The sequence below is a fragment of the Coenobita brevimanus genome, chromosome 101, assembly GCF_032717465.1.
Source record: "Coenobita brevimanus isolate Jiangsu-jjx chromosome 101, ASM3271746v2, whole genome shotgun sequence".
In the NCBI taxonomy this organism is placed as follows: domain Eukaryota; kingdom Metazoa; phylum Arthropoda; class Malacostraca; order Decapoda; family Coenobitidae; genus Coenobita; species Coenobita brevimanus.
This window is the reverse complement of record NC_137054.1, coordinates 56889655-56909205: the sequence shown is the minus strand read 5'-3', so window position 1 is coordinate 56909205 and position 19551 is coordinate 56889655. Positions and strand designations below refer to the sequence as shown.

Below are 19551 nucleotides of genomic sequence, written 5' to 3'. Positions count from 1 at the left end.
ATGGGTGGAAAGGTTACAAGAGGATGGAAAAAAGGCAGAATATAAGAGAGAAGTGGATGAGTGACCCGATAAATATGGATTGGAACAGATGGGGGACGTGGAAGGTGTGTATAACATATTCACAGAAGAAATCTGTGCTGCGTGTGAGGTGGTGTGTGGGATGACAAATGAGGAAGAGAAGACATGGTGAAATGAAGAGGTGAGACAGGCTGTGGCAGAAAAGAAGAAAGTATATAATGAGTGGATGAGAAGCAGGGATGTGGAAGAAGTTTAGAGACAGAAGAGAGAGTTATCCGTAGAGAGGAAGAGAGAGGTGAAAAGATTAGTAATAAGAGAGTGGATGAGGAATTTAGAAGAAATTTGAGTGTAAAGTGGAGGTAATTTAAGACATTTTTCTGGAAAGAGGTAAAGAGAGTTAGACAGGGTGTCAGAGAAGTTAGGCGGGGAGTGAAAGATAAAAATGGTAGCTTACTGGTGGAGAAGGGAGAAAAAGTGAGCAGATGGAGAAAGTACTTTAAGGAATTGTTGAACATAGAGAATGAAAGTAATGCAAGTATCAGTGGTTGGGCAATGGCTGGGAGAAGGTGGGAGGTGAGAAGACAGAAAGAAATCAGTAGGATGGAAGTTGTGGAAGCAATGAAGAAGGTCAAAATTTGGAAAGTCCCAGGAATTGATGGAGTGTGTGGTGAAATGCTGGGGAAGGGATAGTAGTAGAAGGGATGTGGAAGATGTGCAGATTGGTCTGGGAAGGAGGTAGAGTCCCAGAGGATTGGAAGTCAGGTATAATTATTCTCCTGTACAAAGGAAAAGGGGAAAAAGAAGTGTCTGATAATCATGGGATCATTTGTTTTCTTAGTGTAATAGGAAAAGTATATGGTAGCATACATATTGACAGAGTTAGGGAAACAACAAAGGAATTAGTTGGAGAAGAACAGGGAGGTTTTAGGAAGGGAAGAGATTGTGTAGATCAGATATTCATTCTTAGATCTTTAATGGAAAAGTTTCTAGAGAAGAGAAAGAAGTTGTATGTGGCCTTCATGGATTTAGAGAAAGCATATGACAGGGTGGATAGACAAGGATTGTGGAAAGTATTAAGAATATATGGATTAAATGGGTAGTTGTTGAATGCTGTGAAGAGTATGTGTGAGGGTGCTAAATTTGCAGTGCGTGTGGATAGTGACCTGAGTGAATTTTTCTGTTTGAAGGTTGAATTAAAACAGGGATGCGTCATGTCTCCATGGTCGTTCAACCTGTATATGGATGGGATTATATAAGATACAAGGTAGGGCAGTGGATGTTGGAGTTGCCCTAATGAGAGAGGGCAGTGTTTTGAAACTCTCTGTACTGTTGTTTGCAGATGATACTATGTTGTTAAGTGAAGATGAAGGGGAGCTGCAAGGCTTGGTGGATGAGTTTGGGAGAGTGTGTAAGAAATGGAATGTAAAGGTGAATGTAGGGAAGAGTAAAGTTATGGTCTTAGAAAGAGGTGAAGTCAGTAAATGTACAATGAGGTTGGATGAGGAGGAAATGGAAAATGTGAGTGCATTTAAGTACAGTACCTGGGTAGTGTGATGAATAAGGATGGAAGTTTAGAGGGTGAAGTGCTTGAAAAGGTACAACAAGGAAGAAAAGTTGCTGGTTCCTTGAAAGCAGTGATAAGAAACAGGGAAGTGAGCACAGAAGTGAAAAAGTTAGCGTGACAGTATTGTGATACCAACTCTAATGTATGGAAGCGAAGCTTGAACCTTGTTGGAGGGACACGAGAGTCAGAGCAGTGGAAATGAGTTATTTAAGTGGAGTATGTGGAGTCACATGGAGAGACATACTGACAAATGAGGAAGCAAAGTAGCATTTAGGCTTGGATGTGGATGTGATTGGAAGCATTAGGAGAAACACACTGAGGTGGTTTGGCCATGTGGAGAGGATGGAGAGTGAGAGACTGATGAGGAGAGAGTATGTGAGTGAGGTGGAGGGGGGAGAGGGAGGGGGAGGCCAAGGATGAGATGGAGGGATGGAATGGAGAGGTATATGAGAGAGGGGTGTGAACTGGGAGTAGGTTAGTGAAATGGTGGGGGACAGGGTGACATGGAGGCGATTTGTTTGTGGCCACCCCTTAAGGGATTGAGACATCTGGGAATAGAGAGAGAGAGAGTAATCAGCTGCCCAGTGATTGCATGTGCCGGCACTTGGGTGGAATTGTAGACCTCATGAAGAGGATATTCTAACCTATGTCTAAGTTAGTTTCATTGAAAAATGGTGGAAACTGATGCTTTTAACGTCACTTCAGGTGTTTCGAGCCAGGACCCACGAAGGCAAGGAAGTAGCAGTTAAAGTGCAATACATCGACCTCCAGGATCGATTTTGGGGAGATATCACCACAATAGAGCTACTCCTTGAACTGATACAGTTTATGCACCCTAAATTTACACTCAAGTGGGTCATGAAGGTTAGTAACTAGCTTAACAGAGCCATTTTGAAAGTACAGAACATATAACTAGCTTAATATGTCCATTCTGAGGGTAGAGAATACAGTATATATATTTTATTTAAGTACTGTAATGTTAGTTCTTGTATGTTTCAAGATAATTTTTGGTAAGTTACTGTTACCTACACTCTGGCAAGAGTAGCTTTTTGGTTGGGATCTGTGAATTTAAGAAAGAACAATACAGATCAATGGGATTGGTATGCCTAATTACAAGATTTACTGGCTTTATTATCATCATTGCTCCAGCCCTGATTAAATCTCACCTGTTAGATAGGATGAAACAAAACCCAGAAACAGAGGAAAAGGGACCACAGTAGTACGAGAAGAGCCTGTCCAGTGAAGCGGGCCACAGTCATTCACACATCATCCAGACTTTCCAGCATATTCCCTCTGCCTTTTTTTTTTCAAAGTGCATTGCACACTAGTACAGTAAGGTCCCATTATAGGAGGTCCATTGTACAAAAATTGAGTATTACGAAGTTGACAAATACAGTGATCTCCTTGCTGTTGCACACTTGGTTATAGTGGTTATTGTCACTGCAAGAAAAAAATCTTCACTTTGCCATTGTACTGCATTTTTTGGCAGAAAAGCATCATTTCTGTGCACCTGAGCTGGGCCGAGCCCAGCAGCTCATGGCATCATCACATGAGTGAGCTGTTTTCATTGGTCAGGGCCTTGTAGCTGTGAATACCCGCATTTCATGGCATGTTAGATGCTGCAGTGTGAAAGATGCACCCTAATTCTGGAAGGGAAGTCCTGAGAAAAAAAGTATGTCTTGACCAAGACTACAGACAGGTTGCTTGATATGAGTATTTTTCACAAAAATACACACTCACCTTTCAGAACCTCTATTCAGTATTGTATATCTGTCTGTGGTTTCTTTATTTTTATGTAAATGAAGGGTACAAGACATGAAAACAAACAACCCCTTCCTTACATAATGTTACTGCATTCCATGACACTATCTTAAAACATTAGTCTCTCTCTTCAGTACCGTATATATATGTTTGGTGTCTTTATTTTAACGTAAAAGAAGGGTACAAGACAAGAAAACAAACAAACAACCCCTTCCTTATAAAATGTTACCCCATACCACGACGCCATTTTTAACACTACGCATTTGTTTGTGAAATATAAAGTCCAAAGTGTTCAATTCCTTTCATACAATAATTTGAGATGTGATGTTCATCTCTATTAAAGTACACTAAATATGTATCAGTATATAGTAAGACTTCACTATAACAGAATAACTGGGGCCCAAACCATTCCGAAAAATGCGAAATTCTGATAAAAGCGACATCCGGACTTCCCCATGCTAATCCGGACTTTTTCCGATATATCAGACGTTAGTCTGGAGTGCATGACCGGTTTTGAAAATGCTTTAACTACCATTGTGGTTCTGTACTGTGTTATAACTTCACAACATTAATCAAATGTATAATATATCTATCTATCTATCTATTGCCAGACGCCTCAATCCCGTTTGGGGTGGCCACAAACAAATCGCCTCCAAGTCGCCCTGTCCCCCGCTATTTCACTCCCCTGCTCCCAGCTCACACCCCCCTCTCTCATATACCTCTCCACCCCATCCCTCCATCTCATCCTCGGCCTCCCCCTCCCTCTTTCCCCCTCCACCTCACTCACATACACTCTCTTCGTCAGTCTTTCACCCTCCATCCTCTCCACATGGCCAAACCACCTCAGTGTGTTCCTCATAACGCTTCCTATCACATCCACATCAACACCACAACGCTCCTTTATATCCTCATTCGTCAGCCTGTCTCTCCATGTGACTCCACAGGCTCCTCTTAAATAACTCATTTCCACTGCTCTCACTCTTGACTTGTGTCCTTCCAACAACGTCCAAGCTTCACTTCCGTACATTAGAGTTGGTATCACAATACTGTCATGTAGTAACTTTTTCACTTCCATGCTCACTTCCCTGTTTCTTATCACTGCTTTCAAGGAACCAGCAACCTTTCTTCCCTGCTGTACCCTTTCAAGCACTTCACCCTCCAAACCTCCATCCTTACTCATCACACTACCCAAATACTTAAACGTACTCACATTTTCCAATTCCTCACCATCCAACCTCGCTGTACATTCACTGACTTCACCTCTCTCAAAGACCATCACTTTACTCTTCCCTACATTCACCTTTAGATTCCGTTTCTTACACACTCTCCCAAACTCATCCACCAAGCCTTGCAGCTCTCCTTCATCTTCACTCAACAACACAGTATCATCTGCAAACAACAGTATAGGGAGTTTCCAAACACTATCCTCTCTCACCATGGCCACTCCAACATCCACTACCCTACCTAGTACCTCCTTTATTACCCCATCCATGTACAGATTGAACAACCATGGAGACATGACACATCCGTTTCAACCCAACCTTCAAAGAGAAAAATTCACTTAGTTCACCATCCACACGCACTGCAGCCTTCGCACCATCGTACATACTCTTCACAGCATTCAACAACTTTCCATCTACTCCATATATTCTTAACACTTTCCACAATCCTTGTCTATCCACCCTGTCATTGCTTTCTCCAAATCCATGAATGCCGCATACAACTTCTTTCCCTTCTCTAGAAACTTTTCCACTAAAGATCTGAGAATGAATATCTGATCTACACAACCTCTTCCCTTCCTAAAGCCTCCCTGTTCTTCTCCAACTAATTTCTCTGTTCTTTCTCTAACTCTGTCAATAAGTATCCTACCATACACTTTTCCTATTATACTAAGAAGACAAATGCCTCTATGGTTACCACACACTTCTTTTTCCCCTTTTCCTTTGTACAAGGGAATAATTATACCTGACTTCCAATCCTCCGGGACTCTACCTTCCTCCCAGGCCAATCTGCACATCTTCCACATCCATTCTACTACTATCTCTCCCCCATGCTTCAGCATTTCACCACACACTCCATCAATTCCTGGGGCTTTCCCAGATTTAACTTTCTTCATTGCTTCCACAACTTCTATCCTACTGATTTCTTCCTGTCTTCTCACCTCCCTCCTTCTCCCAGCCATTCCCCAGCCACTTATACTCGCATTACTTCCATCCTCTATGTTCAACAATTCCTTAAAGTGTTCTCTCCATCTGCTCACTTTTTCTCCCTTCTCCACTAGTAATCTACCATTTTTATCTTTCACTCCCCTGCTAACTTCACTTCCACCCTGTCTTACTCTTTTCACCTCTCTCCAGAACATTTTCTTACAGTCCCTCCACTTTACACTCAATATAATACAGTATATAATAATACTGTACTGTACACAGATAAACATGTCTTTTATATGCCTTATTGTGGTGAACTTAGCTGAAGTGGTAAGGCAGTCCGGACTGCTTCTGGCTTCATCAGACTTTTTCTGATATATAGGAATTTAGTCTGGTAGCTCCTTGAGTCTGATAAAAGCGAATTCCGGTCTATTGAAGTCCATTATATAGAGGTTTTACTGTATAGAGATAAGTATTATTTTTCGTGAAATGAACATAAAAAAACAAAACTCAATAAAACCTGTTCTTTCAATCATTTAACAAAATATAAAGCCCATTAAGTGAAGAAATACACTGTATCTCCAAAACAAATGCCAGGATGTCTCCATATGCCTGCATGTACTGAATTTTAGAATCACAGACAACACAACCAGGTTTTCAAAAATCAGTTACACTCAACCCCCTGCTATCACGCATTCAGCTATCACGCTTATCTGCTATCACGCACACATCAAATGCACAGCCATACATGCTATCACGCACCCCAAGACCGCTATCACGCGTCGAGTTTGAAGACAGGCTAAGTAAAACTTATTCACACGGCACTTCATACGAGGTTTGCAGAGGATACGATGGTTAATCGGAACGGTAACATGGTAAAATTCCCGATTATACCACGGGCATTTGAAATGCATCTGAACGGATTCCTGCCGAGGACATGACGGGCAAAACAGTGACCCAAACCCATTCGGCTCGAAAGAATATATTGTACTACAGCATTGAAATTTAGCCTAACACTGAATACTTATTAATATTGTATTTTAGAATAAATATCAATCGTTTTGAAACCCTTATAAAGAGTTAATTTTTCTTATGCTGAAAAAACTGTGATGTCGATAAAGTAATCACGTGTTTACAACTGAGACAGGACTCTGACGACAGTGTGAGGAACGTGTGTGATAGCGTCCAAGTTTTGTTCCACTTAAATGTTCCTCAGCCATTCCTGATATATGGTACCATGTGATACCCCCTTTAGCTGTGGACACTAAAGAAATGGAGATGGCCAAAGAGATCTGGTGGCAATTAAGCCACTCCCAAGCCTCGGAACCCATCAAACCACCCAAGCCGTAATCCTTATAAAAGTTTGATGGCCTTTTATGTTGTTTATTTATTCATTATACTGTTATTATTAATATAATAATGCTTTATTTCATGTTAGAGGAGAGATTGGCAGGAAATCGTAGGCATAAAGTGGTTAAAAGTTAGAAAAATGGGCCACCGAAAAACCAATTAGAAATTTCCCCATTGATTGTTCAGTTCAGCTATCACGTATTCAGCTATTACGTGCGTTTCCTGTGACCAATTAGGCGCGATAGCAGGGGGTTGAGTGTACAAGGAACGTTTACACCATTTTATCTACCCTAAAAGTACCAGAAGCCATCCTAACATAGGGTGATCGAATTTCCATACCGCTAGGCGCTAAACTGCTAAACCGCTAATAATGCTGTAATTTCGGGAAGTATTATTTAATGCTGAAACTGTTTTTCCCATTTTTCACTAACAGTAATATAAGACTGCTTCCTTCTATGATGCTCTTGTATGAAATGAAACAAAATATCAATAAGAGATGCCATCCTAGCAAGGGTTTTTGAATTTCCATATGAGACAGACGTCTGTTACAATGACTCAACAAAAATCATGCTAGCCTACATCTCCAATATGATTCCCTTGCTAGTTAGTGACTGGATAACAAGTGATCATTATTGCCTTTCTGAAGGTTAGCAAGGGGTTCAGAAGTGATCCTATTCTGAGAGTTGGGGGAACGCTAGGAACTAAACTGCTAAAAAGCTGTAATCTCAGACAGTACTGTTTAATGTTGCAGTTGTTTTTCCCATTTTTCAGTAACAGTAATATAAAACTGTTTCCTTCTATTATATTCTTGTCTCAGATGAAACAAAATATCAGTAAGAGAAGCCAGCCAAACAAGAGTTATTGATGGGACAGTCGTCTGTTACAGTGACTCAGATGTCAGCTAGCCATCATCTCCAGCATGATTCCCTTACTAGTTACTGAGTGGATGGCATGCAAAGTGATCATGACTGCATTTTGGAAGGTTAGCAGGGAGTTCATCAGTAATCATGTTAGCCTGCTAATGTAGGGTGTATGCTAGATGCTAAATTGCTAAGCTGCTATACCGCTAAACCCCCAGACCATCACGTGCAGTGCTGCCAAAACGCGGAAATATCGTCTGCTATGCGGATAAAACAGTCCACGGAACTGCACATTAAGTTTGGATGAGGACGCAGTAACCGCATCCTCACAAATGCAGATGAAACCATCCGCACCCCTTAATATATGCAATTTTACGTTTAACGTATAATAAATAAACTTATATCACTTAATCCTAGTATTATTATTACCCAGTACGTTTTGTATATGGGTAAGCATTGCATAATTATGCCACAAATACATAATGAAGTCATATCCTTCTGATAGGTTTTGCAGCTTGATGTGGACTGACAGAACATCACCATATGACTGCTGGTAGTTACAGTACCGATGCAAAACTCATATTTTCTAAGGTAAACCTAAATAAAACCCCTCTCAGAAATAAACTTTCGCCTTCCACGCAGGCTTCACTTGTGCTCGTATCAGAAGCCGTTACTGCTGCACGGGGTTGCGACCGTCGCGTTGCTTTTGAGCCGTCCCGCCACATGATTGCATCTTTACATAACATGTTGAGTTCGTCAGAGACACGTTAATATACTGTATACTTGTACCCATCTACTCTGTATAATGTTTTACATTAATTATTGGTAGGTTGTGCTGTATAGTATTTATATCCAGTGGGTTATAATTATGTTGCATGGGAATATTGTCCATATATTTATACAGTAATTCCTCTAATATCCGAACGCCCAATATCAGAACATCTCCACTAACCGGACATAATCATCCCGGGATCCAACATTCCCAAAATGGTCCGGGGAGGGGGGGGAACAACAACGAAATTTTCCCGCCCGTAATTTGAACTTGCCGCGCGCGGCGTGGGACAGCTTTGTTGTGGTGCGTCATTCCTCCGACGTCCAATAGAGCGCCGCTGCATCCTCCCCACTTTCCCCCTGTCTCTTGCCGCGAGTGCACGCTTGTCGTCATGGCTGCCCACGTGCTCGCTTTTGTGGTGGTTCCTTACCTGCTGCAGTCACTCCTGCTGCTCTCGGGGCCCCTTATTAGTGTGTGTGATGATGGCCCCGCCACCTGAGAAGAGGAAGAGAGTGGTGCTGACTCTGGAGAAGAAACGGGAGATATTGGAGAAAGTAGATGCGGGGTGGTCTTCTTCCTGCATCCTCCGCGAGTTCAACCTAGCCCGATCTACTTTGTTCAATATCAAGAGATCCCGAGACAAACTCATGCAGTACACGGGTGACTTCTCGTCGAGAAGCAAACGCAACGTGGAGAGGAAGGTGATGTTTACTCCCATGTTTGCTGAAGTCGACCGCTCCACATCTATCTTCAGAGTCATCTGCAGTGGGTACACCATCACCACGACCCAGCGACGCACCCCTAGGTCACTTGCCAGTGATACTCTTGGACTCTGACAGTGATTAAACAGCAAGAACTTCTCCACTAGACCACACGGGGATTTACAGTGTTGTGCAGTGAAAAAAACAGTGTGTTGTGTTAAGGATTTACAGTTATGAGTGAGAATACAATTTTGAAACAACATTTAACTTAAATAGACTTGTGTGTTTTTGCTTTAGAAAATGGTTAGAAGAGTGGGAAAAGTTAAAGTGCGAGTGCAACACATAGTAAGTTACAATGGAGCATAAGTTAGACAAGAGTGCGCACTGTGAAGAGAATGGACTTCTGAGTGCGATTGACTAAGTTCAGTACAAGACTTCATGAACAGTGCACTGCAAGTGCTTCAGGAAATCCTTCTTACTGTCAGAGTCCGAGAGGAGGCGGTTATTCATCGAGATGGCCATGGACTTGTTGTAAATGGGCAGAATGTTTCATACTGTACTTTTTTCCATACTATACTTACCTGAAACACCTCATTTCACTCTTTAATGTCCTTTATTGGTGTGAACAGGGTGTTAGGAGCTATGCATGTGCAGTAGGAAGGTGTTTTTCTGAGTTAGGCTAGGTCAAGGTCCATAAGTACCAGTCCAGGAGCCAGTAACCAGAATGTTTAATATTGTATGAACCTACCTCTAAACCCTGATTTTATGCTTCTTTTGCATTTATTTCGGTCATTTATGTGCCCAGTTGGTGTGATTTGGGTCTTAAATAGGTGCTATGCATGTCCAGAGGGAGTTGTATAGGTGTTTTTCTGAGTTAGAGTCAATAAGTACAAGTCCATAAGCTGGGGCCCAATATCCGGACAGGACCACTATCCAGACCTGCCTATGGCCATATTACATCAGATATTGGAGGGATTACTGTATATATATATATATATATATATATATATATATATATATATATATACCCAGACAGCTCCCACAGTGCACGATCTCAGAGTGCGCGAATTGCATAATACATGACTGACCAAAAATAATATCCAAAAATCCTTGATTGTTCAAGTTATGCCACAGTACATGAGGCAGAGGCAAAGAGTGACCCAAAACCAATATTTTTCCTGACTACGCGACCCCCATCCCCGCACAACGTACCAATAATGACTTAGAGGCTCGTGGGGAAGGTGCTCAGTACGAGTCTACAGTAAGATCTTGACAATAACATTTTTGGCAATAACAGTAAGTTAGAATAGATACCCAGTTTCTACAATAATGTTTGGATTCACTTGAATGACAGTTATTTCACGTATACCAAGTTGTTGTACTGCCAGTACAGTACACCCTCATTATCGACGTTTTTTTTATTGACGGATTTGATTATCGACGTTTTTTTTGTCTCCTGGGAGTTAAATTATTATTATTAAAAAAATAAAAAAATAAAGAATTGCAAGTTTGCGCGCCATCCTGCCAGGTGTCTCTGGCTGCTTGCGGCATGTTCCCGCCGACCCAACAAACAACAGCATCAGTACACGTTTGTCTGTTGTTCTCATATCGTGTTCGGCCACATCTATCGTGCTTTCGCGATCATCAAGGCTCCGAAGCGCCCTTGTAACACTCCAACTGGAAATAAGGCAGCTAAGAGAGCAAGGAAAGTACTGTACTTACCTTGGAAGTAAAGAATGAAATATTACAAAAACTTAGAAGTGGAATGAGCTATGCAGCAGTTGGTCGCGAGTATGGCATGAATGAGTCCAGTGTTCGTGGCATAAAATGGAGAGAAAAAGACATTAAAGATGCTCTGGCTTCGTGCACACCAGGATCGGCTAAAGTAACGATGCATGTGAGAGATGATGCCTTGGTGAAGGTGGAAAAGGCACTGAATATTTGGACTGAGGACTTAAACCGTCGACACGTGCACTCCCAGTTCATCAGAAACAAAGCAAAACAACTCTACGCTCGGTTTGCTGGTGAAAGCAGTGGTGTTGGTGAAGATAATGGTGATGAAAGTGAGGCAGGTGAAAATAGTGATGATGGTGATGAAAGTAATGACGATGGTGATAGGCCTAGTAATGTTGGTGCTTCTAGGCAAAAGAAATTTGCAGCCAGCAAGGGCTGGTTCGAGAATTTTAAGAAAAGGTATGGCCTACATAATATTAGGATGACTGGTGTAGCAGCTTCAGCAGATCAGATAGCAGGAGAATCGTACCCACGTGACTTTGCTGAACTTATAAGGGAGAAAGGGTACAGGCATGAACAAGTGTTTAATGCGGACGAAACACGCCTGTGGTGGAAGAAAATGCCTAAAAGAACGTACATTTCGAAGGAGGAGAAAAGTGCGCCAGGCTTTAAAGCAGCAAAAGATCGTGTGTCTGTGCTGTTGTGTGGTAATGCAGAAGGACATATGATAAAACCCATGCTCCTGTATCATTTGTTATAATGTTAAAGACGAGTTGGATTTTTTGTCAATAAAGGATTTTTTTTTTTTTTTTTTTTTTTTTTTTTACAGTGTAGCCTATACACTGTATATACACTGTATATGGCTAGTGAGGGAGTGATTGCCCTTTACCTACACAGATCAAAAGCCCTCGGGAGCAGGGGGGTGGTTGCTTTCTCAGGCAGAGGAACTCCTTAAGAGTGAAATGGCTGGGAAGCATGCCGGCACGTGACTGGCTACAGCATAGCTGGGTCTTTCGGGTGTGGGCAATCAGGCAAGTTAGCTGCCTACTGCGACTGCAACACAATGGCGAGGTGTTCAGGAAGTTAGCCAAAGAAACCTTGATGGACTCTGAAAGAACAATAATGGCCCCCAGTCCCGTGCAGCCCTTAAATGGGCAGGGGGTGCTAAGAATCTCACGGTTGCCTCAATTACAATCTAATTCCTTTGTCAATGCAAAAAATACAATTAAAATTGGTAACTGGAATGTGAGAACGCTAAATCATGACGGTAAAATCGATGAGTTAGTGAAGGTTTTTCAAAATTGCGGATTTGATATTTGTGCTCTGACAGAAACTAGATTAACTGGAGTCAATAAGTTGGATTTGGAGGATGGTATACGTTTATTGATATCTGGTCGACAGGACGGAATGCATTATCAGGGAGTAGGATTGTTGCTGGGTTGTAAGGCAAATAAGGCTTTATGTGAGTGGGATCCTATAGATGAGCGATTGTTATACGCACGGTTTAAATCAAACCATGGCAACATCAGTCTGTTTGTGTGTTATGCACCTACTAATGATGCACTCGATGAAAGGAAAGACACATTTTATGAAAAGTTGCAAGAAGGAGTAGGAAGGGTACCTAGACATGATGTTTTGATCTGCGTTGGAGACTTTAATGCAGTAATGGGCTGTTCAAATGAGGGATTTGAGGCATGTATGGGTAAGATGGGAGTTGGTAGTAGGATGAGTGAAAACGGAGTGAGCTTTGGAAGCTTCTGTCTAGCAAATGACTTAGTCATCGGGGGCACACTCTTTCAGCATTGTAATATACACAAGACAACTTGGGTGTCGCCGTGTGGAAAATATAAAAATCAGATTGATCACATCGCTATCAGTAGGAGGCATAGAAGTTCTCTGCTAGATGTTCATGTTAAACGGGGAGCGGATATTGGTAGTGACCATCAACTCAGCATTGCAAAAATAAGGTTTAAACTTAAAAATCAGAAGAAGGAAAAATCTGGTGTTGGTAGATACGATATTGTTAAGCTTAGAAGGGAAGGAGAAGAAAAGGAGGAATTCAGATTAGAATGCAGAAATAGGTTTTTGGTGTTGGAAACGTTGGAAGAGGGGGAGAGAAGTGTAGATGAGATGTGGGAGGATGTGAACAAAGTTTTGCATGAGACTGCTGAATGTACGATTGGAAGGAGACATAGATTCAGGAGAAAGAAATGGATATCAGAGGAAACGTGGGATATGATAAAAAAGAGAGGTGAGGCTAAATTGAGGAGTGAGATGCAATACGTTGATGAACGAGAGATTGAATTAGCAAGAGCTGCGTACTGGAGTTTGAATTCAGAAGTAAGAAGGTTGGCTAGGAGAGATAAAAGAAGATGTGTGAATGAAAAGGTTGCAGAGACTGAAATCTTAATAAACAAAAATGATGGACAGAGTCAAAGAATAGCATATGAATCGATTAGAGAACTGAGTGGTAATGCAGGTAAACGCAAGGAAATAACAGTTAGAGACAGGGAAGGAAATTTATTGACCAAAGATGGAGATATTAAAAACAGATGGAAAGAGCATTTTGAGACAGTTCTTAATAGACCAATACCACCAGAAGAGGATATACCGTCTGCTCAGGAATATTTAAATATAGAAACAGGAGAGTTGAGGCTTGCAGAAGTGGAGAAAGCAGTAAAACAGTTAAAGAATAATAAGGCACCAGGGGAGGATGGTTTATTTCCAGAAATGTTTAAAGTGGAGGGGGATAGATTAATAATGATCTTGACCAAGCTATTCAATAAGATATGGGTGACGGGGTTACTACCATCAGTTTGGATGAATGGTGTAATTGTTAAAGTTCTGAAGAAGGGAAACCTTAGTGAATGTGGTAATTGGAGGGGAATCTCTTTGTCACCGATAGCTTTGAAAGTTTTCAGTAGAGTTTTGTTAAATAGGTTTGAGCCGGTGGTTGAGGGTATTCTGAGGGATGAACAGGCTGGTTTTAGAAAGGGACGTGGTTGCAATGATCAGATCTTTATAGTTAGGCGTTTGATGCAGCAAGTTAATGAAATGAGAGTACCGTTAAGTCTTTGTTTTGTTGATTTTGAAAAGGCTTTTGATAGTGTTTCGAGAGAGACTATGGGGAAGATCATGAGACATTATGGAATACCAGAGGAGTTTGTGAGGGTCATTATGAACATGCATGAGGACACATTTTGTAAAGTGATGGTTGATGGTTGTCTGAGTGATTCGTTTGAAGTCAAGTCCGGAGTAATTCAAGGTGGTGTTCTATCGCCTTTACTATTTATATTGGTCTTTGATTACATTATGAAACGCATTGGAACAGAAACCGGTGCAGGTATACTTTGGGGAGAGAACAGGAAACTTTTGGATTTAAATTATGCAGATGATATAGTTTTGATTTGTGATGGGCCAGAAGAGATGCAGAGAGTGTTGGACTGTTTGGTGAGTGAAGGTCGCAAGGTGGGTTTGGTTATTAATTGTGGAAAAACTGAAATAATCAATATGAATATGGAAAATGCGCAGGAATGTGTAATTGGAGGTATGGTTGTAAAGCAAGTTGATAGGTTTAAATATTTAGGTACTTATTTAACCAAGGATGGTTCTTTGAACTTTGAATTCGAGGAAAGGTTAAAGAAGGCTAATCAGGCAATGGGATTGCTTAAAAATATTTGGAATAATAACAAGTTCTCTGTGCATACAAAAATCAAACTTTATAAGGTAATGGTTAGGAGTATCTTAATTTATGGACACGAGTCTTGGTACAGCACAGTGACTATGGAAAATAAATTCTTGGTGTTTGAAAATAAAGCACTTAGAAGAATATTAGGAGTTAAGTGGTGGGAAAGGATACCAAATAGTAGAATTAGAGAAATAACGGGGGTGCAGCCGATCGATGAATATGTTAGATTCTCACGATGGAAGTGGCTAGGACATGTGTATAGGAGACAAAGAATAGTACGAGGTACACCAGGGTGGGTGGCACTTGGTAGGAGAGGTAGAGGAAGGCCAAAAGAGACGTGGGTGAGGACAATGAGACGGGAAGCTGGAGATGAGTGTTGGGGAGATCTTGAGGAGTTAGCACAAGATAGGATGTGGTGGTGTGAGTTCATCGAGGCCCTATGCATCCCCGAGGGTGCCACAGGAAATGATTGATTGATTGAAAGGATATTTCTTGCAAAAGTTAGGCAGAGATTAAATATGAAATATACGAGCATAAGGAGAGTTGAATTTTCCTAAAAGAAGATCCTGGCGAAAGCTAGGCTAAGATTCATCTTTGATAGCATAAACTGCCATACAGTCGTGAAAATTTAGGTCTGGGAGAAATGGAATATCAAGAATGAAAGGAAGCTCTTGAGAATGAAAGTAAATAGGAGAGTGTGGTCTCTCTGGTATGAGCTAGCAGCACCGGCGTGTGTTGTGAAGATCGGTGCGAACAGCTGATCTAACGTAACACTTGCCTCACACTCTCAGTTATTAGAACGTATGAATGACCACCACTGCTGCTTTCGATTTTTTTTTTTTTTTTACACACTCGGTTATGTAAACATATGGATGGCTACAACTGCTGGTTTCGCCTTTTATTTTTAGATGGAGTGGGGTGTAAGTGGAGAGAGAAGTGATGATACAGCAGCCATTACAAGTTGAGGTCCAGTGTACGACCACTATGCATCAACATTAGAGATTATGCTATTTTTTCCATAATTCTTTACTTAATATAAGTAGTTTTATTATGATATTCAGTTTTTCAATTGCCTAACTAATTTATTTCTAAGAAACACTAAAACTAAACTGCATATTACATACGAGTGATTGAAGGGATACTAAAATATATAAATAAAGGGTACCTGACCAGACGAAAATCGGTATCGACGGTTTTAGGCATCGACGGGTATCTTAGGTACCTAACCCCCGTCGATAATGAGGGTGTACTGTACGTCCATAACAAGATGAGGAATGAAACAGGCAAACAAGAAGAGGTGAAGGAAATTGCTGACAATGTGAGCAGTAGCGAGGAGGAGATGGAGGATCCTTCCCTCACCACCTCCTATAATGTCGTGAATACCAAGTTGTTATATTGCAAATACGTTCATAACAGGATGAGGAATGAAACAGACAAACAAAAAGAGATGAAGGAAAATGCCGAAGATGTGAGCAGTAGCGAGGAGGAGATGGAGGATCCTCCCCTCACCACCTCACCCACTGCCGTCCCCTCCTCGTCCACTGCCCCACCTGACTCACCAGTCGCCTCCCCCTCCACCTCCACAGCCCCACCTGACCATCCTGCTTTATCTGGTATACCTGCAACCCCCACCATAATGAATGTTGCTGCATTCTGGAAGAAATGTAACTTTTGACACACTGTAAATTTCTTTGTCAAAGCCTGGAAAGTTACAATGCTGGCAACCGTTAAACAAGCGTGGTCTGGTGGGGATGGTGGCAGGGGCACTGTAAGTGTGTTGCCGTGCCTCAGAACCCCTGTTATTAAAGTCCATCAGGCCTGTTGTCTACTGTTGTTAAAGTGACTTACCATATTTTTGTTATTGTAGCTACAGTACAGGCTTGATTAACCGGAATGCATGGGGATTCTTCCGTTCCGGATATGGAATTTTCTGGATAATCAAAATTTCCTCTTAGAAATTTTCTGGGAGGTCAAACAAATGAAATAGTACCAAACTTGAGACTTTATTTCATAAAGGACATTATTCAGTATTAGATACAGTACAGGTAAGATGCAGTACAGGTACACTCATGCTCATTACAGTAATATCTTCTCAGTGGTGCTCCCTTCCTACCTCAGAATACCCAGGGAAGAGGGGAGGGGGGGACAAATTGAACTCCACACACCACTGCACCAGCTCCCTACCATTCTCCAAACCCCTACCCAACCCCCCACCCCACCCATCATTCTTAACTAGCAGTTACATCTCAAGCTGATATCGTGCTTAACACTCTTGGTCCCACTACTAATACAAACAAAGAACATTAGGATATGTTAAAAGAATATAACTATCAACATGTTGCAGCAAGAAATTAATGCATTATGACGTTGACATAAAAGAAAAACATTAACAACGGCCACCTCAGACCTCCTGTGTTGGGTGCACTTCTTTGCAAACACACACACACACACACACACACACACACACACACAGGTCACCGATGGAGATGGAGCTCTTTGTGGACCGTGGGGAATTAATCGCTGAACCAGTGGCGAAAAGGAACCCAGCCTATTGTGATTATGAAAATGAATAAGTGAATGGTGGTTCTGTCTGGTAATAGTGAATAAAGTGCGAATTTTGGTCCAACAAGAGTATAAAATACAGTGAAAGTGTAAAGTGTTTGTAGGTTGCATTATGGTGGAAGGAGGTAGCTCTTTGTTTACACTTGATGGTTGAGAATTTGAGGGCTTTACCGATGAGGATAAAGGTGAAGGAAGTGTTAAATTGAATCTAACAAGAGTTGCAGGAGTGAGAAAATGCCAGAGAGGAATGTCCAGGAATTAAAGAAGGTATGGTTAATAATTAAAGAGTTGCAGGAACGGACTGTAAAACAGGGTAAAGAGATTAAGATACTTAAGTGCAAGTTGGATTACGTCTGTTCACATACTGTTGACCAAGAAAGGCAAGTTACAGAATTAAAACTGAGTAATGAATCTATCTATCTATCTATCTATTGCCAACGCCTCAATCCCGTTTGGGGTGGCCACAAACAAATCGCTTCCAAGTCGCCCTGTACCCCGCCATTTCACTGCCCTGCTCCCAACTCACACCCCCCTCTCTCATATACCTCTCCACCCCATCCCTCCATCTCATCCTCGGCCTCCCCCTCCCTCTTCCCCCCTCCACTTCACTCACATACACTCTCTTCGTCAGTCTTTCACCCTCCATCCTCTCCACATGGCCAAACCACCTCAGTGTGTTCCTCATAACGCTTCCTATCACATCCACATCCACACCTCAACGCTCCTTTATATCCTCATTCGTCAGCCTGTCTCTCCACGTGACTCCACAGGCTCCTCTTAAATAACTCATTTCCACTGCTCTCACTCTTGACTTGTGTCCTTCCAACAATGTCCAAGCTTCATTTCCGTACGTTAGAGTTGGTATCACAATACTGTCATGTAGTAACTTTTTCACTTCCATGCTCACTTCCATGTTTCTTATCACTGCTTTCAAAGAACCAGCAACCTTTCTTCCCTGCTGTACCCTTTCAAGCACTTCACCCTCCAAACCTCCATCCTTACTGATCACACTACCCAAGTACTTAAACGTACTCACATTTTCCAATTCCTCACCATCCAACCTCGCCGTACATTCACTAACTTCACCTCTCTCAAAGACCATCACTTTACTCTTCCCTACATTCACCTTTAGATTCCGTTTCTTACACACTCTCTCAAACTCATCCACCAAGCCTTGCAGCTCCCCTTCGTCTTCACTCAACAACACAGTATCATCTGCAAACAACAGTACAGGGAGTTTCCAAACACTATCCTCTCTCACCAGGGCCACTCCAACATCCACTACCCTACCTTGTACCTCTTTTATTTCCCCATCCCTGTACAGATTGAACAACCATGGAGACATGACACATCCCTGTTTCAAACCAACTTTCAAAGAGAAAAATTCACTTAGTTCACCATCCACACGCACTGCAGCCTTCACACCATCATACATACTCTTCACAGCATTCAACAACTTCCCATCTACTCCATATATTCTTAATACTTTCCACAATCCTTGTCTATCCACCCTGTCATATGCTTTCTCCAAATCCATGAAAGCCGCATACAACCTCTTTCCCTTCTGCCTTTAATGAAATAAAACAGCTCAAGAAGAAAATAAGAGGTTGCAAGAAGAAAGGGATAAGATGAAAAGTAAACTAGATGAGCATGAATCAAAGTCAAGGATGCATGATTAACATATTAAGGAAATCAAGGAGCAGCACAAGGGGTGGAAGAAAATCCAGGAGGAAGGAAATATAAATCTGAAGATTATAGAACAACAAAGCAGGGTGGAAGAGGAAGTGGTTAGGGTACTAAGAAGTAGGAAATCTTTAGTCAGGGATGTAGCAGACAAGAAAAATGCGTGATAATTTCAGGATGAAACGAAAAACGGATGACAGTAAGGTCAGAAAGGGAAAGAGAAGAACTGAATAAGGTAAAAGAGATATTATCAGTAGTTATGGAGGGTAACAATGAAGCTCAAGAAGAGATTGAATAAGTGTGTAGGCTAGGAAAGTACGAGGAGGGAGGGGCGAGGCCACTTAAAGTTTAAGTCTCAGGGAATAGTAAATGAAATTATAAACAGAAAATGGAAATTATCACAAAAGGAAGAGCTGAAGAATGTGTGGATAAGGAGAGAGACACAAATGAGGAAGAAAGAGCTAAGGTAAAGGAGCTATTAAAGGAAGCGAAGGCAAGAAACGAACAGAGAACAGAGGAAGAGAAGACAGTGTTTTATTGGAGAGTTATGGATCAGAAATTGAGGAAGTGGTACCGACGGAGAGAGGGAGAGAAGAGGAAATAAAGACCAATGAAAAAAGGTGGAAAGTGGCATATATATACTGTACTAATGTTGACGGTTTAATATCGGCAAGGTTAGAAATCAATGATTACATGAGGATTGACGAACCA

At 41.6% G+C, this 19551-nt stretch overlaps 1 protein-coding gene across 1 annotated transcript in view; it reads left to right on the top strand.

Moving 5' to 3' along the window:
- Window positions 1–19551, top strand: part of LOC145415103 (putative aarF domain-containing protein kinase 5) — a 443740-nt gene that overhangs the window by 112552 nt on the left and 311637 nt on the right. Inside the window, exon 5 of the mRNA XM_080284522.1 lies at window positions 2288–2446. Coding sequence (XP_080140648.1) covers window positions 2288–2446 — 159 coding nt within the window. The remainder of the gene's footprint in view (window positions 1–2287; window positions 2447–19551) is intronic.